The sequence below is a fragment of the Camelus ferus genome, chromosome 34 (genome assembly GCF_009834535.1).
Source record: "Camelus ferus isolate YT-003-E chromosome 34, BCGSAC_Cfer_1.0, whole genome shotgun sequence".
NCBI classification, from domain to species: domain Eukaryota; kingdom Metazoa; phylum Chordata; class Mammalia; order Artiodactyla; family Camelidae; genus Camelus; species Camelus ferus.
The window spans coordinates 8319549-8342953 of record NC_045729.1 but is presented as its reverse complement, the minus strand read 5'-3'; the positions used below and the strand labels follow the sequence as shown (position 1 = coordinate 8342953).

General features: G+C 34.3%; 1 protein-coding gene across 6 annotated transcripts in view; it reads right to left on the bottom strand.

The window, feature by feature from the left end:
• Window positions 1-1487: 1487 nt before the first annotated feature.
• The window catches only part of SLCO1A2 (solute carrier organic anion transporter family member 1A2), a 77256-nt gene continuing 55338 nt past the window's right edge, over window positions 1488-23405 (bottom strand). For all 6 annotated transcript variants that reach the window (XM_014559173.2, XM_032472957.1, XM_032472958.1 and 3 more), the window contains 10 exons: window positions 22364-22510; window positions 19565-19663; window positions 18788-19006; window positions 16215-16379; window positions 14661-14856; window positions 12561-12723; window positions 11581-11753; window positions 6800-6864; window positions 5830-5947; window positions 1488-2239 (listed from right to left, as the gene is read on the bottom strand). In XM_014559173.2, the coding sequence (XP_014414659.1) occupies window positions 2023-2239; window positions 5830-5947; window positions 6800-6864; window positions 11581-11753; window positions 12561-12723; window positions 14661-14856; window positions 16215-16379; window positions 18788-19006; window positions 19565-19663; window positions 22364-22510 (1562 nt within the window). In that variant the 3' untranslated portion in view covers window positions 1488-2022. The remainder of the gene's footprint in view (window positions 2240-5829; window positions 5948-6799; window positions 6865-11580; window positions 11754-12560; window positions 12724-14660; window positions 14857-16214; window positions 16380-18787; window positions 19007-19564; window positions 19664-22363; window positions 22511-23405) is intronic.

Sequence of the window (23405 nt, the reverse complement as noted above, 5' to 3'; positions counted from 1 at the left end):
GAAAGTGATTTACTGCACAGTACAGTCCTGGGTAGGGTCTGTGGAAGGACAGGACAAAGTGTAAGGGCCCAAGGTGGCATCAGCCTTAACAGCCGTACACACAGGAATTACGGACATCTGAAGGCTTGAAGAGTCTTGTAAGATTTCCTTTTTATTTTATTTTAAAGTAACATTTGCTTAAATTTTCCTTAGGGCTGATTGCAAAAAAAAAGTCTCATATTTTGTTTTTATCACACACCAGGCTTTACTTTGACAGCACTGTTTATAATGGACCTCTGAGTACTGCTTGAGCCATTTCTATCATTATTGTCCTGTATGAGTCACATATGTAAGTCATATTCATATATGACCAGGCTATAACATTGAGAACAGTAAAAAGGAAAGTAAGTGCATTGTTTAAAAACATAAAAATAATCTCCTCAGGTACCTACTCAGGTGTTTGTAGGATGCCAAACCTCCTGAGTAATAAATTTAAAAATTTGATACAAGAGTCATAAATCTTAAAATCACTTCCAAGATTTAATATGCCTACTATGTACTATGTGGCTGAACAAACTGAAAAAAATCTTAAGTATACAGTCAATAAAATAAGCTCCTTATTTCTATTTGTCCTAGAGCAGGAGATAATATTTATATCAATGCAGGTTTCAAGACCATGACGTTGTGTAATAGCATTTATTACTCTCACCCTAGACACGGGCAAACTTAGTGTGAAACATAACTGGCAATATCCATCTTCTATCTGGATGTGTATCATCCAGTATAATAGTCACTTTCCAAATCTTATCAAGTATTTGATTGTTTTTCCTCCTTCTCCCTTTCCTGTCCTCTTTTCTTTCCCTTCCTTTGTCTTGTCCTTATTTTTCCTACCTGAATAATTCAATCCTGAGCCATTAGATGGTGCCAAGCAAGCAGGTATACAGGAATGTGGAGTAAATAAACCTGGCTGTTCATCCTACCCTCTTGGACCGGAAACTCCATATCCTCCACAAGGCCTCTTGTGTCTCTAAAATCCTTTCAGACTTTTATTGTATCCCTAAGCTACAAAACAATTGAGTAGATTTAGTCTTAAATGTGCATGTTGAATTTTAGTAACCTCAGTTCCATAACAGAAGCTACTTTTTAAAAGCTTCATTCTCTAAGATGATGTATGGAAAATTAGTCTTTGTATTTTAATGTAGGACATCCTCAGTGACACAAACATTAGATGCAGGCGGCGTCCTGAATCTGGGAAAGTGGCTTTTTTGGGGACAATATCTGACACTGCAGACAGTTTTAGGACTAGTGTTTTTCTAATATTGTCCTTTCATCCTTTGACTTAGACGCTTGTTTTTAAGAGAGAGTTTAGTCACCACGTTTGAATTGCTGAAAAAAAAAAAGTCCAACAGTTTTTGCTACATGATTTTTAATTACCTGATTAAGTTTGTCAGTACTCTGAACAAAATGAGTAAATGTATGACACGAATAAAAAAAGGCAGGGAATGAAATAAGAGCAAGTGATGGCATATTAGTGAGTAATCTACTTTAAAAGAATCATGTCTAGAATGAGTAGGAAAGGGTAAAGAACAATTCCAAAATAGAAAAAGACTTAGGCTTCTGTCACTTAAAGTGATAAATTTGAAGAAAAATACTTCAATATTCACAGAAGATAAGAATTTCAGTCTCTAAATCAACTCGATATCAAAGCAGAAATTCAATGGCCTTAAATAGATATTCATAATAGGAAAATTTTAGAATCTCTTGGAAAAGGAGGTGTGGGAGCTATTCACTTATTTTGCATGAGTTGAAAGAGAAGTTGCTGTTTTAATGTAAAAATAAAGCTGGATCTAATATCCTGTTTTGAAGGTTATAAATGTCCCTCTGAGGAAAATCACTTCACCATCAGTGAACATTTTTTTACCTTGAGTAAAAAGAAATTTTTGATAAAGACAGGGACAAGTTACCTGATGTACCTCTACTGATTTTAAAAACAGCTAGGTTGAGTGTGTTGTCCAACTCTGGGAGACATGCGATAGCAGAGTGCTACAGTTTAGTTTTTAATTCCTCATCATCCAAAACTTTGGACTTTTGGTCCATCTCTTTGCACTCAGTTTCCTTCCCTGTAAACTTTGTCTCCAGCATAGTTTCTGAAGAGGCATTTTCCGCAGGTAGACGATGCTTTCTCAAAATAAGTAGGATCAAAAAGGCTGGAATATAGCTTGATCCTCTTAGTGCTGCTGGCAATCCCAGGTAGATGCGTCTATCAAAAAAAAAAAAAAATAGTTAAAACATATTGTATCTTACGTAGACAGTGTGGTGAATACAAATTGGTTTTGCATATTTTAATTTATTAATATTTTACTCCCATAAGGACAAAGCAGCTAACTGTTTTGCATGTCAAGCTTACAGAAGGAATTTTGCTAAATTCGCTTATTAGCAATTTGTTAAAATAATTTTTGGCCTTTCTAAATCCAGAAAATCCAAATTAAATTTCTTCCTTTCTAATCTTTTGTTACTGTTTTTATGTTATCTTTTTACATTGAATAGACTCTCCAACTTAAATTTAATACTGACAGTCATAGAGATTTTATTTTGGTATTCAATGAGAATTTCAAAGAGTCACCACTAATTATGATGTTTACTCCTGTGTTGTTGTTTTTTGATGATCTTAATTGGGTTAAGTAAGTTCCTCTTTTCTCTTCTGACTTTGCTCAAGTTTTAGTTATGAATTTGTAGAATATCACCAAATCGTTTTTCTGTGTGTAATTGTAGTTAGCAGAATATCCAAGATGATTATTATATAACAAACTCTATTTGTTAGCTTTTATACATTACTAGATTCCATGTGTTATTTTCTTGCATGCATATTTATAAGTAAAATCAGCCTATACTTTTCCCCTTGTACTGAACTTGTCGATTGTCAATATCAAGATTGCACTAGCTTTGTAAAATGTATCGGGACATTTTCCCTCTTTTTCCATTTCTAGGAATAACTTGTATAATACAGGAGTTATCAGTTCATTAAAGGTTTGTAAGACTTGCCTTGAAGGCTTCTGGACTTGATACCTTCGGAAGATGGGAATTTTTGACTGATACACATTTTTAAACTGCCATGAAAATATTCATGTTTTCTATATATTTATAGTAAAATTTAGTAATGTATACTTACCTAAAAAACTCTCTATTTAATGTTTCCAAATTATTATGTCTAAAATTCTGAAGTATCTGTACTTATATTTCCTGTTTCATTCTTAATAGTGTTTATTTGTGCATTTTCTCTTTATTTGCCTTTCAGATTATTATTATTATATTTTAGTATTTAAAAAAAATACACATTTTCATTTTTTTGGTTACCTCTATGGTGTGCAGTATAATTATTAATTTTTGCTTTTTATTGTCATTTTTCTACTTCTAATATTTTCTTTTATTATGAAACATTTCAAGAATGCAGAAAAAGAGTTAAAGATATTTGTACTTACCACCCAGATCATTTAAATGATTAAATTTTGTCATTTTTGTTTCAGAACAATTTAAAAGAAAGTATTAATACATTTAATTCCCATGTGTATTATGATCCTATTACATTCGGACTCATTCCAGCCGTATGTAACACTGTGTTTAATTTTATAGATTTTGTTCCTAGTTAATTTTCATAGTTTTACAAAGCATGCATGTATCCATTCATAATATATATAATTATTTTATATGTTTTTAGATTTTAAATAATTGGTATATTATATTTTTATTCTGAAGATTTTCAGATCAGTCCACCTTTTTGAAACGATGCTCATACATATAGTTCTACTTCATTTATTTTTAACCATTGCACCACAGTCCAGTGAATGAACACACCACAGCTAATTATCCATTTTCCTATTGTATATTTATATTGTTCAGTTTTTCCTTATGTCACCAATATTGCAATAAACCTTCATTTACCATCTCCTTGTGCATGTAAGAGTTTCTCTAAATTATGTCTAAGGGTCTTAGACTACGCAACTTAGCAAATATGTTCCCAAAGTTCCTTTTTGATAGTTTTTACTCCCCACCAGCCATGTATGAGAGTTCTTGATGCTCCAAATTTGTGCTCTGTCATTCTTCATTGTCTATAGTGTCTTTTGTTGCAAAGAAAACCTAAGATTTTACATGCAGTCACATTTGCCCATTTCTTGCTCTCTGGTTTGTGATTTTGTTTCAACCCAAACCCAAAGCAATAGGATCATAAAGATATTAGGGTCTATTTTTGTTGGTAATCTAACTACTATTGGTCTAACAGTTATTTCTTTATAAACCACATGTTTATTTCTCTGGGTAACTTTTATGTTTTTCTTTATCTTGAGAGTTTGTAATTTCACTCCAATATGTCTATTATATTCCACTAGGCTTTTGAAGTTTACTTTGATCTGAAAATTTACTTCTCTGTTAAATTCTAGGAAATTCTAAGCCTTTAATTCTCTAATTATCTCTGCCATTTCCTCTGTTCTCTGTTCTAGAAATTTTCTGAGATATATGCTTTAATCTGTCCCAGGTGGATGGGTCACAGCTAAGAAATCCTAAGTTTAGGAAATCTCAATCTTTTAAATGGGTTGCAAACACATCTGCCAATCTTTGCCCTAGAGGGAGCTATTATCCTCATCATCCTGGTCAGAAAACTCTGCTCCAGAGGGAAAGATCATTTACATCTTCCAGCATTGCTTACTGTTCAAACACCAAGATAGTTCAGACCAAAAGCCTCTGCTAACAAGATATTCGGAAATTCAAGGGACTCATGAAGAATTTTCTATAAACATGTAATTCTTATTTCTATGTTGTATTAGTTTTTGGTGAATTTTCTCATGAGTATACTTCACTGGCCACGCTAATTAACCTGACTAGACAAAGAATGGTACTAAATACAATAATTTTGTCTGAAAAAGCATTTAATCAAGGATACTATCAACAGGAATCTCCAAGCAGCAGGATGAAGCCAACCTACACCAGGGATCTTCGGTGTTCCTCGACTGTGATGCAAACCCGTGACGTGCACAGTGTGTCCCTGGGGCCTCCTCCGCATTATCCCGTGGAACTTTAGGGGAAAGAGGATCTGAAGAAACCATGAATCTCATGCTGTCTGCTCTCTTCACAGTTCTTGACATATATCCTTTTACTGATCAAGAGAAGGCCTTAGACTATTTTAAACAATACTAAATCATTTTTCAGTAAATAAAAGAGTTTTTTCTTACTGCCCTATAAGGAGAAGCTAATACAAATTTAAACAACAATCAGGTCTCCAAATGGGAAAGAATGTGAAAATAGAAAGTGAAAAATAGAAGAGTTTTGTTCAAACACAGGTAAATATTACCATGAGTTTTGTTCAAAATCAGATCTATATATTAACAAAAAACTAAGGCTTTAAGAGAAATGAAGAACATTGTATCAGTGAAATTTAATGAGGGAGAATAAACATTATTTTGGAGATGGGAAGTGGATGGTAAAAGGCAGTAAAGATTCTGGCTAGGAAGATGCTGAAATAATGTAGGATGAAATGGGGATACTTGAGAGAGTAATATAGTTTGATAGGTACAGACTTGACCTTCAGTGATGTATTGATTGCAGCCAATTTAGGGAACAATCTTTTGAAAGTCATCCATGCTTATATTTACCAAGTACTTTCGAAAATATTGATGAACTGAAATTCTAGTGTATAAGTGAGAAATGGAGATACAGTATCAATATCTGTTCTGGAAACAAAGCCCAAAGTTGTCAGTCACTTGACAAGGAAAATGTTACACATGAATGGTACCATTTTATGCCCAGTCTATGCTTAGAAAACAATTCTCAAAACAAACAAACAAACAAACAAAACTTTACCTGAAGTTAGTGGAATCATAGATCCTGCATGCCCCTGACTCACCACACTTCAAAGTTCCCCAGTGTAAACATGTGGAGTCAATTAAAGCTCCAAAATAGATAGGTGCAGGAATTCCAGCTTCAATTAAAAGGGAGAAAGAAAAATCCATTAACAAGGTAAGAATTAAGATACATTTTTTTGTTAGGAAACATTTTAATTTTCTCTATCCATAGAACAAATGAAGTTTAACAAAATATAAATCTACTGCTTTAAACTTTATTTTTAGAAATTAAAAGTTACTATTTTTCCCTTTTTATTGAAGTATAGTTGATTTACAATATTGTGTCAGTTCCAGGTGTACAGCAAAGTGATTCAGTTATGTATAGTTATATAAATATTTTTTTCAGATTATTTTCCATGGTAAGTTATTACAAGATACTAAGTTACTTTTACTGTAAACATTTTAGATGATAAAAGAAAGTAATCTCATAGATAAATGCAAAATAAAAATTATCAGTAGAGAAAAACATTTAATTAGTGATTCTTTGTATTTCTTCTCTGCAATGGTTTGGGCCAGTCACGGGCACACTTTATTTTAACAAAGTATTTCCTGTTCCTTTGCTTTTCAAATTGCACTGATGAAAAGCAATTGATGAAAAGTAGAATTAAGGTCAGCTAGGTCTTTTCCAAGTAAAAGGAGAAGTTCTGCATTTCTTCTTGTGCTTCATTCTCATGCTAATTACAGGGGGGAGGGTATAGCTCAGTGGTAGAGTGCTTGTCTGGCACACACAAGGTCCTGGGTTCAAATCCCAGCCCTCCATTAAAAATAAATAAGTAAAAAAGAAAAAATACCTTCCACCTCATGCTAATTACAAAGTTCCACTTACAAGTGGAAGGGATAGTTGTTCCCGTTACTCTGAGAGGGTGATTTCATTTACTTAATATTAAATAGTGATCTGATGTGATGTTAGAAAAAATAACTATTTTTACCAAATATTCTTGTGCAAAATGCATGCAATCCTACGCCAAGCGACTTCTCTTCAGACTTGATACACCTAAAAAATAAATCCATAAATAAAAGAAAAATAGAGGTTTTAAAACTACCATAGTTTTTTAAAAGGACAATTTGTGCTAGTAACACACTGAGATTAGAAAATTTTCTTGCATGCTCAGGTCTTGGTTATTTAATGCCTAATTATCCAGTTCATAACCTACATAGGAGCCCCACCTCTGGTCCTTGGCATTTTATCCATCATTTTTTGCTCACTCATTTCTAGCTTAAAATTGTCAAAGAAGAATACATTTCACATGAATCGATTTTTTACCCCAGTATCCTCTTCTTGAGTAGTAGTTCTTGATTCTAATGGTGAAATCTTTTAGATGAAGGAAGAGAGTAAAGACATGAAGAAAGCTGAAAGCATGATTAAGTACTTGTCTTAACATAAAGTAGATATTAATACTATAAAAAGTTTTGAAACTGATAGGCAAATGGAAACTGAGTTAAGAATTTCAATAATCAGGTTAACCATTTGAAAGATATAACTTTTAAAGCAGAAGAAGAAAATACAATAGATACAATGGAAAGCAAAAAAAGAAGCAAAAAGAAAGTCAAATAAATAGAATATGTGAAATAAAGTATGAAATAAAGTGGCAAAAAGAGCTCTATCACAGTGACTGCAATCCATACAAGCAGGGTTAAACTCACCAATCTCAGATTACAAAATCAGATCTAGCAAATTGTCTGTAAAGTGAAAATAGAAGATTGAAATATTGCAAATAAAAGGAATAAAAAAAGGTATAACATGAAACAATGAACCAAAAAAAAAAAAAAGCTAGAACTGCAATTTTAATAAGAAACAAAACAGAATTCTCTGAATGAAAGGACAAAAAGATAAAGAAGAAAATTAAGTGCTGCTAATATAGAAGTATAATGATCAAAGACACATTTACATCCTACAAGAGAGACTCCAAACATGTAAATTAAAAAACTGACAGAGTTACAGGGAGAAATACATCAGCAATTTTTAGAGATTTTAATACCCACCTCTGAAAAACTGTTAAGCAGACAAAAAACAAGTATAGATTTACAAAGTTTAGATAACACAATGAATTAACTTAAGTCCAAGGAATATGAAAACTGTATATTGAAAACACAGAAGTTACACATTCTTTTCAGAAACACATGAAAAAATCAAAAATTGAACATGTGCTAGGCCCCAAAGGAAGCCTCAATATTTCACACAACCCCACATCTTTCAGATTATGTTCTCAGAACATGAAAATGAAATAATAAAGGATACCTATTGAAATTTCCCATAGATATGGAAAGTCTATAACACACTAATAAACAAATTTTGGTTTAGTGGAGCAAATCGTGAAAGAAATTACAAAACAGAATTAAGCTTCATGGAAAATACTATTTGAGGCACAGCTAAAGTAATAGTTGGAAGGAAATGTGTGGTTTTATCTATATTAACCAACATGAACAAATGATCTAAGTGTTAAACTCAGATAGCTGCATAAGGAGCAACAGAGCAAGCCCAAAAGGAGAAAAAAAATTTTAAATAAAACAAAGAGCAGAAAAATGTGAAATAAAGATTAACAAACTCAAAAACTCATTCTTTTAAAAAGAAAATAAAACAGAGAGCCTTTTGGTAACAATGCTTAGGAAAAAATAAAGATGGTACAATACAATACAAAAGAGAAAAAGGGAAAATCCTTTCAATACATGAGAGAATATTAGAATGATAAAAGGCTGTTACAAACAGGTACATACTAACAAGCATACAGCTGGTGTCGGCACTAGTATGAATAGACACTAACACTAAATAAAGGAAAATAGTAACCAATATCACTATCCAAATAAGCCCAAAGTGTAGTTTCACAGGTGAATGCACAGAACTTTCAACAAATAGATATTTAATGCAAGTAGTTACAGAAATTAAAAAATAGAAAATTAACCAATTCAAAAAAAAAAAAAAAAAGAAAATTAACCAATTCTTTTGTAGGCCTAGAATGATTCCAAAACAAAAAGAATAGAAAATAGTAGGTATGTTTTACTCATCAACAAAGATACAATAATTTTAAATAAATTATTATTTAAACAAATCATATATAAAATATATCATGATTAAATATGGTTTTTCTTAGATTTGTAATCAATACAATATAAAAAAAACTATCACTTTATTTCACCACACTAAAAGTACTGAGTAGAGTCTATGTAAGTTTTTTCCTGGATGCAGAAAAATATATTTAATAGTTTAATACTGATTCTATTATTAAAACTCAGAAACTTGATGAAAACTGTATACTAAAAATCTACAGCAAGCATCATATTTAATGGAAAAATTTTACACTGGTTTCCATTAAGATGAGAAAAGAACAAGAATACGCACTGTCACTAGTAGGGTTTAATATAGTTTTGGAGGTCCGAGTTGATGTTCTAAGAAAACTTTAAAAGCCTAAGATGTACAAAGTTTGGAAATGAAGAGATAAAATTTTCCATATTTGCATACATTTCTACAATGAAAACCTAACAAATCCACAAGTTACTAGGACAAATAAGAAAAATTGATGGATAAAAAGTAAATTTTTAAAAAGCCAAAGCATTCCTCTAAACCAACAATAATCAACTAGAAAACGTAAGAGAAAATAGTACCATATAGAATTACAAACGTATGTGTGTGTTTGGATATATATATATATATATATGGATATGTATCTCTTTGTAAATCTACATGGTACCATTTTGTATGTATATGTGTATATATATATGTGTGTGTGTATGTATGTCTGTGTATAGAAGCTATAAAAGAAAATTTAAATAAATGGAGAGAGAGTCCATGTTCACAAATATATGATGTCAGAGTTTCTCTGATTAAAATAGGGAATCTGCACAATCAAAATTCATATGAGAGTATAAAGATCCATGCATTGAGAGCTAAATCAATTTGGGAAGAAAAGAGTAAAAGAGTAAAGGTGAAAGTAGTGGGTGGGTGAGGAAGAGTTACTTTGAGACATTAACATAGCCAGTGTCAAGGTAGCAAAATCAACGTGGCACTAGTCTGAGAACAGACAAAACTGTGGGACAGAATAAGAGTGAAAACTAGGCCCATGTTATACAAAAACCTGCGATATGATAAAGGCAGCACCACAAACCAATGGAGAAAGGACCTCTTATTTATGCTATGATGTTAGGAAAACTAGTTTTTTGGAGAAAAATATCACTGAATAGCTCTTTCTCTGGCACCAAACATAAAGATAGACTTGTGATGGTTTAAAGAACTAGGTAAAGCTACAAAGTTAATAGGATAAAATTTAGGGGAATATTTTTATAAATTAGGAAACCCTTTTTAAATATAACTACCCAATACACCAACTCTAAGGCAAGAAAATTGTTAGATTTCAGTACAACAAAATTTAGGATTTAATTTCATTAAAAATACTATGGAAAAGTTCAAAGAAAGATGAAAGACTAGGAGAAGATAATGATATCAAATAAACAATATTATATTAATATCTATAATTCACCAAAAGTATAGACATTATAATAGAAAATGGGCCCCCAAAATGAAGAAGCATCTTGAAGCAGAAGCATTAATAACTAGAAAAAAATTTGAAGAGATTCTTAAACTCACTGAATTAGACAATTGCGTATTAAAACATCAGTGAGCTACCATTTTACACCCACTGGAATAGCTGAAGTCAGAAAGTTCAATAATTTTAAGTGTTAGTGAGGTTATAAGGCGGGAGAAACTCCCACGCATTGATGGTGTAAGAATAATTCATAAGTACTGGCAGTACTTGGTGAATTTATGTCCACATGTGCCTCATGCACCAAAACAAATTATAGCACAACACTACTTGTCTGAATATAAAACACAAATACACATAAAACTTAGTATTTTACAAAGGAAATTACATATTTAAGAACATATATCTATCATACAAATGTGGATGCCTATGGTTGAGAGGAAGTGGGGAATGGAATGAGAAAAATAAAAATAAAGTAAAATGAAGCAAGAGGGAAATCCTACCCCAGCCTATGATGACAATGTGTTATGAACTGAGAGTTATGATCAACTTAACTCTGCTTCATGATGAAGAAACGAGAAAGCAATGCACTTTGTTTACTAGGCATGTTTAGGATTGTTTATGAGGCACGAAGATCAAAAGAACAAGGGTCATAAACCTAAGTGTGAATCCTGGCTCTGCAATTTCCTAGTTTTAGTAAGCCCTTCAGCACTTGTGTCTCACAAATAGCTTTGTTAAGACTGTTGAGCATTTATTATTATACCCAATTTTTAATTAAAGAAAAGCGAAGCTCAGAAAGATCCATCGACCTGCCTTTTGCCCTGTGGATATTCTTTGGTGAAACTGGAGCTTCTGACAGCTTTAAACTCCACTGCCCTACAGGTTGAACCACAGGAAATGAATGCAAGAACCACTCTGTACCCACGAAAATGACTGTTTCATATGGCTTACCCTAAAATGTAAATGTGTCTCTTCTTGTGTTAAACAATGAGAGGTTTTCTAATTTAACTCTACGAAATAAGGAAGGAAAGATCAGCAGGGAAGTACCAACCGATGAACATTTTATACTGCTAACTAAAATTTTGTAAAATTCAACAGTGCTGAATGAGAATATCTTAACGCTATAGTAGAGCACTGAGTTCTTAGGTACCGTGGGCTCCAAGTGGCTTTCTTGGAAAAAGTTCCCCTACTAAATAGCTAGAAATAAATCTAAAGAAAGAAAATAATTCTCGTACCTCAGGAGAACCATATAGCCAGGTATGGCAGATAAGGAATAAATGAAACTGCTGACCACCGACAAGATTAAAAAGTACTGGAGCATCATGGAACAGTCACGTCCTTTGTCACATAGCCCAAGGTGTGCGGATGAATTTCCTGGTGTTTGAATGCAGCTACAATTTTGAAACATCTGTCGAAAAATAACATATTATCCTATTTAAGGAAGGAAATCTTGAACACAAATCTCAAATATTTATTACATCACAAATTGGATAAAGATGGAGACTTTATTCACTTTTTTCTTGCATCCTTTATGGTGTCTCTCAGGATTATAGTGGGAAACAAAACAAAAGTGTGGCTTCTGAAAAATAGAATTTCTTCCTAAATATACTGAGTAAATTTGCAACAGCTCAGCTCTCCTCAAGTCACGCTTTTGAAAAACATATACTGTCTTGCCACACGCTGAATATGACAAAATTTGCTTCATGGTGCTCAGTTTAAATATATAGATACTTAACAATAAACAAAGATTTGTTGAAAAAATATGTAGTTTATTTTAAAAACAGAATAAAGTCAACCCTTTTTGAATTCTTATGTTCCCAGGTTTTAATAAGAATCAAAATTTGTATTTTATTTTCATCACCAACCAACATTATAAGTGATATTTTAAGGCAAGAAAACATGCCCAATTCCATCTTCTTAGAAAGCTGTCAGAATGTGAAAAACACAGACAGCACATGTGTTTTTATACACAGGGAAAAAAAAAACCTAGCAAAGTCATTAGCTGGGTACTTGAGATCAAAACTGCCAAGTTTATCTCGGTTTAAAGTACTTTTAAATAAAATTATTAAGCAATAATGTCAACTGCTATGGAGTTAAAGATCAGTACATAGACACTGTGCAGATTTAAAATAAGATCTAGGAAATAACAGTTAAATCAAGTGAGCATATAAAAAGTAACTTATTTTCAGTAATAAAGGCCAATAGGATGTGTTACCATGTTTATTCCTGTTCCGGAGGATGTCTCACAACCAGCAAGACAGGCTGACATATATGACAAACCATTGTTTCCACATACTGGGTCCCATATTTTAGTTGGGCAGTTGCAATTCATGTTACAGTCAGCAAGGATATTTCCCATATGAAAATCCTGTTGCATTCTGAAATGATTTAAAATAACACCATGGATATTGAAAGAATATTGGAGCATTTTCTTTTTCTTTTCATTTCAATTTGCAGTTGTATTTCCTCTGCTCCCTAAAATAGAAACAGAAATCTTCCAGTTGTCAACGTGTGGCCTGGGTACTATAGCTCTGGCATAAAAGACACCAGTTTCTGTGATCATAGCCACTTTTTCAATGATTTCTTTAAGGTAAACAAACAGCCACTGAACCACTGGGGGTCAGAAGAAGGCAGGCGGGACTGAGAGCAATAAGCTTTAGATGTTGGCAGACTGTATTCCTGCTTGCAGCAGTATCCAAGCAGAGATCCCAGCCAGTGCCTCTGCCCATCTGCAGGGCTGAGCAATGGTCCCCTCTGGCCAGAGTTCAGTTGGCAGTTATGCCTGATTTGGGTCTCCAGTCAACCATCCATACTAGCCATGGAGCTCTGCTCACCTGCTGAGCAGAGTCTCCAGTTCTATCCACCCAGAAAGCCTGGCCAGAGAACCTGGGCAACCAGAGAGCCCATCCTACAGCCACACAAGACCCCGGATAGTCAAATAGTCAAGGGAATCTTGAGAAAGAAGAATAAAACTGTAGATAATCACACTTCCTGATTTCAAACCATATTACAAAGTTGTATCACCAAAAACAGTATGGTATGAGCATAAAAACAGTCACATAGAACAGAATAGAAAGCCCAGAAAAAAACTCATGCATACATGTCAATTAATTTACAACAAAAAAGCCAAGAATATATACAGTGGGGTTGAAAAAGTCTCTTCATAATGGTGGAGGGAACACCAACCAGACAGCCATGTGCAAAAGAATACTGGATACTTATCTTACAGCACACACAGAAATTAACTCCAGCTGATTAAGATTTAAATTTAAGACCTGGAACAATGAAACTCTTAGAAGAAATCATTAGGGGTAAGCTCTTTGACTTCAGCCTTGGCAATGATTTTTTTGGGTTTTCTTATGCTCTGTGTAATGTAATGGAAAGAGCCATAGAGAGGGAGTCTAGAGATCACATTAAAGTCCTGACTCATAACTAGATTATGCCTTTTTACACATCTGCTCTGGGAATCAGGATAATTGGAGATGGAGATAATCTTTAAGATTTTACCAATTTTAATTTTTATTTTACTATACTGATGGAGTTGAAGGGGTGTTCCATGACCTCCCTTGGTCATTTAATCCCTGTGAATCTGAATTTCTTCATCTGTAAAATGGAAAAAACAACACCTCCCTTAAATGAAATTTGCAAGACTCAAATCAGATAATATATAAAATTACTTTTATGATTATATATTTAATATTATTCCAATTGCTTAGTCGTCAACAGTGTGAAAGGGAACATTTTAGGATGCTCTTCATTTCATTTTAACCGATGACTTCATTACCTACGTATACCCTACAGATGAATTTTTAAAATTCATGTCACTATGCAAAACCTTCCTGTGAACCCAGATAACCCTCAAAATGGAAATCTGAAACTATTCAAGATATAGACACACTTATATGAATAAAATATATAAATTTATATATGAATTTCTGTATCATGTATTAGGATTCAGTTTTGTTAAGTTTAAGCCCATTGTGGAAACATGTAAAGGTAACTGAGATTCTAGTTAACTTTAAATTTTACCTATATGTGAGAGTGTAAAATAAATAGATAACACATCCTAATATAACCTAAAAGCATAGTTTCTTCACTCTACTATCTACTAGGATATCACAAAGACAAACACACACACAAGCAATCATAAACTCACTGACTCGGTGACATATCCCCAACCTCTATAATAAGATAGAGAAGGAATACAGATTACTGCCATTAGCTTCAATTAGCAAATGATCTGGTCATGTATAATTACTGCAGAAAATGTTATTAAATGTTGAAAGAGAACAACGTTTATTAGAAAACAACATACCCTTCATAAGAGGTGGTTATGCCAGCCACTGAGGAATTATCACAAATCATGAGAAAACACAAAAAATAGAGAAGATATTCAAATAAAGATAACCAGCATCCTATGTGGGCAGCTTGTACGACAGTAATCTTGAACTTCTTCATAATTAAACCGCCAACTATATATCCGATGCATATTGGAGGTAAGTTATAAATACCTACAAATGCAAGTAAAATATTATGTACAAAGTGACTTAGCAAAGGGACAAAAGTGACGTCACATTTATCTAGTATGTCTTACACAAGCAACCACTTAGGTCCAACTCACAGTGGAGAAAACTGATTTAAATTTATTCCCACTTAGTTACATGTCACATACAGAGATATTTTAATGCCTCATAACATCAAAGTACATTTTGGAAGACTGTTGTCATTCATGTAATTAATAGCAGTAGATTGTGAATTTCTCATATGCAGGGTTCATGGTCTATGTCTCTTTTCTTAGGATCCAGGTAGAAGTAACAAGTCAAAGTTGACTAGTCATTTATTACTTTTCATTCTTTGGAGTGGGATTATGTATATAATGATTTGTATATAATGTATATCATATAATCATATAGAGTATGATTAGTATGATTTTGCAGCTGTTTATTCCCGCTATGGTTGTTAAGAAATTTGACTCAGCTCAAGGTACTTTAGAGGTACTTTGATAAACCTGTGATTGTTAAGTGGCTTTACATTTCATATTTTGCTGCTACTGACTAGTACTCTCCCTCCCCTAATCCTCCCCCCCAAAAGGGGGAGGGGAAGGGAAAAGATAGTCCTGTGTTTCATTCTTACAATGCCAGGATTTGCTCACTGAATCACATTCTTAGGAGAGATTGTTTAAAATGCACTTCCAAGTCCCATACCAGAGAGTCTAATTTAATCTGTCTGAGGTGGGCCCCAGGTATCTGAACTTTTAACAAACTGTAAAAGGTGTGTGAGTGTAGGTAGTGTGAGTACGTGTAATCTGAAAATTCTCTTTTCAGAATAGTGAAAGAAAAAAAAACCCAAGAGAAACTCAGGGTGAAGTAGACCCCCTGGGGTCAGTGTGGTGGCAGGAAAATCAGAATGTATGGGATGCAGAGATGTCTCAAAACACCCAGGGGCGGGGGGAGGGGGGCAGAGAACAGAGTTAGAAACCATGGAATTCATGAATTGGAGCCAAAAAAGGTAAAATCTGAGAGTGAAACACAACTCCTAATGAGTTAACTCTGTCTTGCTTTTTTACATGAATGAATTGCCAATCTGAAAACTGTATCTAATTTGGGCGTTCCCCAAGATTTCCTCAAATATTTTGAATTTGCATTCTGACTGGAGAGAGACAAAGCAAGGAGAAAACCAGGATTTTCTGGCTTCTTCCCTTCCCTGCCATCTCTTGAGTTCCCTGGAGAGCAGAAGGGGGAAAAGTACCAGAGACAGAAATATCTTAACAGATTTCAACTGAGGAATTTCCCAGACCCATCGTCACAGTATTCACCATTTCATGGGAGGTAAAAAAATGGGGTACCAATGCAGAGAAGAGCAAACATACCAATTAGAAAGATTGCATCTGAGGCTGATTTTCCATAGTGCTGTTCCAGATACTTAGGCATGAAGGAGATCATATTGACAAATGCATTGAACTGTAGCACACTTATCAGTATGAAAAGCATGTAAACTGGGTTGCATAAAAGACTTTTCATGAATGGTAAAAAATCTGAAAAGAAAGAATGACAATAGTGTCAAACGAACTTGGCTTTGCATTTTACGATGGACTTTTCCTGAAACATCAACCTCCCCTCCAAATGATGGTTTTCTGTTTTATAATGCACGTATGTTTCTTAATTCTTTTCACCCCTCAAAAGCTAAAGTTATATCATTGCTTTGGTAGTGATGCGGCTGACTGGGTAGGGATCAGAACACAATCGCTTTGCCTTCACCAAGTTACCATTGTGTCTTAAAGAAAAAGTACAACATGACCAAAATTTTGTCCGAGTTCACACCATTTCCTCTCATCCTTCTCTTTTCCTTCTATTAATATCTTCTCTTCTCTAGAGGTCATCTAGAATGAAATGTGCTTGTTCTCTTATTCTGTTCTCTAAAGCCAGGAAGGAAATCAATTTGATAAAGAAGTTCACATTGAAATATTGATAATATCACTCCTGAGTATTTAAAATGAAGATACATGTGGAATTCATGGGATATAAATTTTCTCAAGTAGTAGGCACTTCTCTGCTTCTCTAGAAAAACAGTTTTGGTGGTTCTGCCAATGGTGCACAGTCTTTTAAAATACCAACCTCCAGGCTTCTCTCCCTGAGACCCTGATTTATTTGGTAAAGACTAAGGACTATGTAAAAGATTTAACCAAAACGTTTTCCTCTTTGGGTGAACTGACAAAGCTCAGAGCCAAATTTGTGGCCCATCTCTAGCAAAGGTTTTGGGTCAAAATGTCTCCATTGTGGGTCAAAGTCTTACTGATAGTTTCTTTTCACTTTTCTTATCTTCATGTTCTCTGTCTTGATTTCCTTAGTTATTGTGTATAATCCTGTTTTGCTTAATAAGCTGTCTACTATTCATTCTAGAACAAAGTATCAAAAAATAAACAAATTGGAAAGGAGAAATCATAGCTTAACTCAAAGAAATGAACTCTAGTAGAATTCATATTTATCAATAAAGTACACAGCCAGGGAGAAAAGTTGTGTTCAGAGCTTCTTGGAGCTGTTTAAGGCACCCATGTTTGTTGACATCCTCACCTAACAGGTGAGTCCCATTAATTTCAGTGTCGTTTCTACATGTCTTATACCAAGCCCTTTCCTAGTCTTGAGAATTGATCTTGCAGCCTGCAAACAACAGTGTGTGTTAAAATCCTCTATCAGTCTATACCAGCCCTTCAACAAGCGTTGTGAATATAATCGTAACGACTCAGAATTTGTAAGATTCTGAATGGCTCCTAATGATCCAAGAAGTATTAAATTATGTTCAATTGTCGTTTAAGTGAATTTGTAATTGCTAAGATTTCTGGGCAAGTTGGTACTATAATTTATGGGTGATGGAGGAAGCAGCAACATCCACAATAATAATACTAAAACCAGGAAGCAGTTAATAGTAGTCCTATGTGTTAGGGCTCTGTCTACCCTCACACAACAACTCTATAGTCATAAATAAATAGTATGTCCCCATCTTACAGATCAGGAAACTGACCCTCCACCACCTTCCAAAAGAACACTCTTTAAGAATCCCAAGGGCCAGCCCATACTTCATACTAAATACACCAGACCTCTGGGGAACACTACAGAGTTGCAGGCATCAGTCACTTTAGAACTTTCCGAGGTGATATCCCTAGCTGGCCCAGGTTGACAATGAGTGCTCTTGAAAACGAATACATAGACAACCTTAGCTTAGTTTCTCACAGAAAAACCTTCTGTCAACTATGCTTTGGAGCTTTCATTGAGGATCTGTACAAAAAACAAACCCCCAATCTGTTCTATGAAACATGCTCCTGCATTGGCTGGAAAACCACTATGTGACGCAATAGGCCCCACACGTCATATGATAATTTTTTTCTTTTATACAATTTGTTACTTGGAGGACGGTTCCTTTTTCAGAACTGTTATCCTTTCCCGTCTATCAAATGTAGAGAATTATATGACATTTTGTGTTTTCTTTTTCTACCTTAACTTCCGAGATGCTCACAGCTAAGCCAACATTTTTGGTTTCAGAACCAAATCATACCTATTTTGAATAGCATGTATTTTTTTCTTCCTTTCGTTCTTGGTTTGAATTTCTTTTTTAATTAGACCTATGCTGCCTATAAGAGAGATTTTTTTTTTAAGGCTAATGGGATCAAATTTATTTATTTATTTACTTACTTACTTACTGAGTGCCCAGATTGACATATAATTTTATACAAATGCTGATCTGAGATAATTCAGCCCCTAAATTATATGGTTTATTTCCATGGAGTAGCATAGGAGGAATCAGACTAGCCAGACATTATTGACTGCTGACTGTTAATGACAAATTGCCTTAAGGCAGCCTAGCATATTGAAATGTTAGATTAAAATACAGACACATCTATAGCAACCAAAAGGTAAATTATGTAGAATTTAAAATGTTTATATTTGCCTTTAGTGATTGCATCCCTCTTTTTCTTGCCATTGCTTTGTTTCTCTTCTTTGTCATTTGTGACGGTCTCAGCGCTATTCTCTACTCCTTCCTTTGGAAGCGTTTTGGGCAAAAAGAAAAAAGGAATGGCAGTGAGCACATTCACTCCTGCACAAACCAAAAAGCCAAACCACCATGCACCAACCCAACGAGTATCAGTGGGGGTTATGGTCAGAGCATCTGTAAAGAGATACACACATATTTTATTAGCTTAAGTCATTGCTTCCTGTATGAACAATACAAAATTATTAAAATTATAATTGTCAGGTTCTATCCAAGTATAGAATTGATACATAATTCAGACACTGATAAAACTTCTCTGACAATAAGTGATATTACACTATTGTCTAGCGATAAATGAGTTTGACTATCTGTCCTATTGTGTAAGGAATTTATAAACAGGTATTTATTAAATAACTACAAGGTCTGTTTCGCTATCCACAAATGATTGCTTATATTAAAAAAAATTTCAAACCTATATGCTTAACTCTTTTGAAAACAAGAAATACTATTTTGGTGCAGTAGAAAGAGCGCCGGATTTTGAGTCGGAAGATCAGCGTTTTATCTTGCTCTCCTGCTCCCTGGTTTGAAACACTGAAAATTATTTAAATGCCTTCACTTCAGTTTGGTCACCTGGAAAGTGGAAATAATCTATGTAGCTGTGTAAAGTAACAATTAAATGTGATAACATACCTGAAGATGCTTGAGACAGCTAATAAATAGATTTTATTGAGTTACCTGTTTTCACAGATCCAGTGTCAACATAAATATTTGCACAGAACGATGCTAATGAGAGTCCAATCAAAGGACCAATGATCGCTCCTGTTTCTATAAACCCTAAAAATAAAGGAAAATATAAAGTTATATATAGTTTATACATCCACATACAGAGTTCTAATCCCATGAAGAGTTTGAAGATTGAATTGTTTTTACCTTAGACTTTTTTGTACTCAATCTGTACTGAATGTATTTGATCTGTAAGAAAATTAAGCTTGGTGTATGTATAAATAGCAAGGCTGTTTCTTTAAATGTTGAAAAAAGAGCCCCATCGTTTGAAGCCACTTTCTCTAGGGCTCCAAATTCTCTCTCACGCTGGGTTACAGGTAAAAAGATGTGCTGTAGTAGCGTAAGCTGGGATCTTGTTATTGACAAAGTTACAACACAGAGCACAATTCTTGTGATGCCTTCCGTAGTCATACTTTTAGAAGAATTTTAAAGCAATACCATGTTATGATAAATTCCTTGTGGCATATTCCTCAGAAAAGCTTCACTCCCAGATCTGCAGCTGGAAACCTCCTCTGGCTCTGTCCTCACCATTGCTGATAATTCTCTTCCCTCTTCTCACCACCTCCTTTCTCAGCCTCCACATTCTTCTCTTCCAATTCCATCAGTCCCCTCTGTCCTCGCCGGACTCGTTACACATCTGGGCCATTAGCATCAGCTATCTCGTGACTCGTCTAGACCTCTGACTCTATGCTGAGCCCTCTCCACTTACTGAAAATCCAGGCATGAGCTTCTTCAACTTTCTTCCTCTTTACTTCAAAATGTGTCTTCTTCTATTGCCTCTGCCTTCTCCACGGTTCTAGAGGCTAGTCCAACCAGTACACACCTGACTTCTTGATGCTAATCCTTTCTGTCTTCTCTGAGGTCTTGCTCAGCCAAACGCTCCCTCTTGTGTACTTGTCCAGTCGCCCCCATCCACTGATTTCTACAATGTCTCAAATCCACGCTGATTTCTTTCCTGTCATTACATTTGCCTTCGCTGCCTCACCACTCACCCATTCCACTCGAATCCTTTCACATTCTACTCAAAATCCTCTCTGATAGCCCCCGTGATTTCTTTGCCACTTATCCAGTGTCCTTCTCTGGTCTTCATCCTCTTAACTGGCCAACTTTCTTTTAACATTTTCCTCCTAAGTCCCCTGAACTTATACGTTCACTTATTGCTTTATTTTTTCCCTTATGACGACCCCTTCTTTAAAATTTCTCCCTCCTACTCTGCTACTTAAGTAGAAGTGTTCCCTAGTATTTTATTCCAGGATCTCTCACTGTATGGTATGTGACCTCCCATAGCAACCTTATTTCTCCCTCTTCATTTTATTTATTGTCTCTGTATAGGTGATCCTGAAACTTTATGTCTAGTTTTTATGTTTCTCCTAAAACACCAAACTGTTTTCTTGATGTATGGCTAATTGATATATAGTTATTTAATTAGACACAGACTTATCCACTTATTTCATTTTTTCCCTAAATTTCATGTAATCTTTCAAATTTAATTATATACACATATTTATCAAATTTTATTGATTTATAATTATGTAGTTACTTATATACTAAACCTTATATGGACCATGTCTTATTCATCTTAGGACATATAGAGATGATCACAGTTGTTTCTATATATTATATACTGTTATATTTGTTTAAGAAAATAACACATGTTATAACAAGATGTTTGTTAATCTCTAGCAGGTAAGCATTTTGTTGTCTTTCAGTATAAGTATGTGAAGGGATTTGAAAGAACTGAAATAGAAAAACACTGAAAAAGATTATTGCCAAATAATCAAAAATTACCAAAAGTTGCTTGAGGTAATTGTTCCTAAATATTTTAATCTCATTATGTGCAGCTCCATTCCTGTCTTCTCTCACCCTCTTTGACTTTTCCGGTTTTAAAAAGATATTTCTACATTAACAGCAAAATGTCTCTCTGCTCAAAGTTATGATTATATAACCAATAACAGATGGAATAACTAAAGATATAAGCAAGTTATACATATTAAATTGAGAATATTTAGGAGATTGCAAGACAACATACAAAGGTGGATCTTACGTTGCCTGTTGTGGGAGGTATTGATAGATTTTAGAAAAGGAAATTTCAGGAAACATAACCAAAAGTATGAAGACAGATATTTGTGAAAAATATGAAACAATCTGTTGTTATAGAGAAACTTTTAAGAAAACTAAATAGATACATTGATTGCAGCTATGGGTAATAAGTGGGGAGCTCACATTTAATAAATAAACACTCAGTACATTTCATGAGCATGAAAGAGAAGACAGAATGTTTGAGAAAAATTTTACTGTGAAAATGGTTATAAGAAATTGATTAAAAACACTAGAGATAAAATGACCAATAAAGAAGTTATAATAATCTACATGTGAAGTAATGAAGACCTGAACAAAAACAGAGATCATGAAAATAGTGAGAAGTTTTGAATATGAGACATTTTAGAGAAAACATTGGTAAATCTCAACAGATTGAGTATAGAGTTGTGCCAAGGAAATGGGGGAGTCAAATAGAACTCCAGGGTCACTAGATTAATGGTATTTTCAATAGTAAAAAAGCAGATTTAGCAAAGTGGCCTATTTGGAGGTAGCCTGTAATTGCTTCATTCAACTGACTTTAATTGATGGCCAGCTGTGCCAAAGCTCTCTGATTATCATTCTGGAAATCGCTGAGTTTAAACAAAGAACCAATATCCACCCTCAAGGAATTTACTGTCCCGGAAAGAGGCTAAGGCAGATTTTCCAACTCACCAATATATAAAGGAGAGTTTTCAGATTTGGCAAAATCTTCTATGTAGGAAATGCCCAAAGGCATGATGGGAGTTTCACCAATTCCACGTATAATATTTCCAACCAGTACATACACCCACATTAATGATTTAACTTCCTTCACACACTCTGCATCAAAAGCAAAAAAGACATGGCATTAGTGTTTTGATAGTGAAGTATCAGCAATACTTAATTCGAAGTTTTTGGTAAGCATTTCACAGTTCTTATGCGAGCATGGCACCTTGCCAACAATGCACGTTACTATCCTGGCCGTGACTCACTCATCGGGCCAGTCCTCTTGCATTGTCGGGCACAGTCTTATGTATGGCCGACAATCAGCGGTGTGCTGGGGCCCATTTCTACTGCGCTGGGAGAGCTGAGTATACGCATCTCTTCCCAGTTCGGTGTTTAGTGATAACTTATGGGAAGTTTGATGGGGGTATTTATACCACTGACAAACACTGAAACTCAGGGCTTTTCTTTTCCCTGCAGAGAGCTAATTTACCACCAACTACTTAACTCAGTTAGCTGCTATAAGTGCTTTCCTATTTATATACCAACTTCGGAAATAGGGAAAAAAACCGTAAATATCCTTCCCTAGAACTGACACTGTATTTATAAGATTTGAATGAGTCTCACTGAATTTTGAATTCTCTGCAGTTCTAATTGCTTTATAGAAACTAAAAATATTTCACATTTTCCCTATAGAGCTTAGTATATACTGTTACCACCGAATAACTTTTTAAAAAAAATTGGAGTATAGTGACTTACACTATTATTTTAGTTTCAGGTGTACGACACAGTGATTCAATATTTTTTAGATTATACTCCGTGTAAAGTTATTATAAGATGTGGGCTATATTCCCTGTGTTGCACATTACATTCTTTGATCTTATTTATTTTATACCTAGTAGTTTGTACCTCTAAACCCCCTTCCCCTTTTTTCCCCCTCCCACCCCTCTCCCCACTGGTAACCACTAGTTTGTTTTCTGTATCTGTGAGTCCATTTCTGTTTTGTTATACT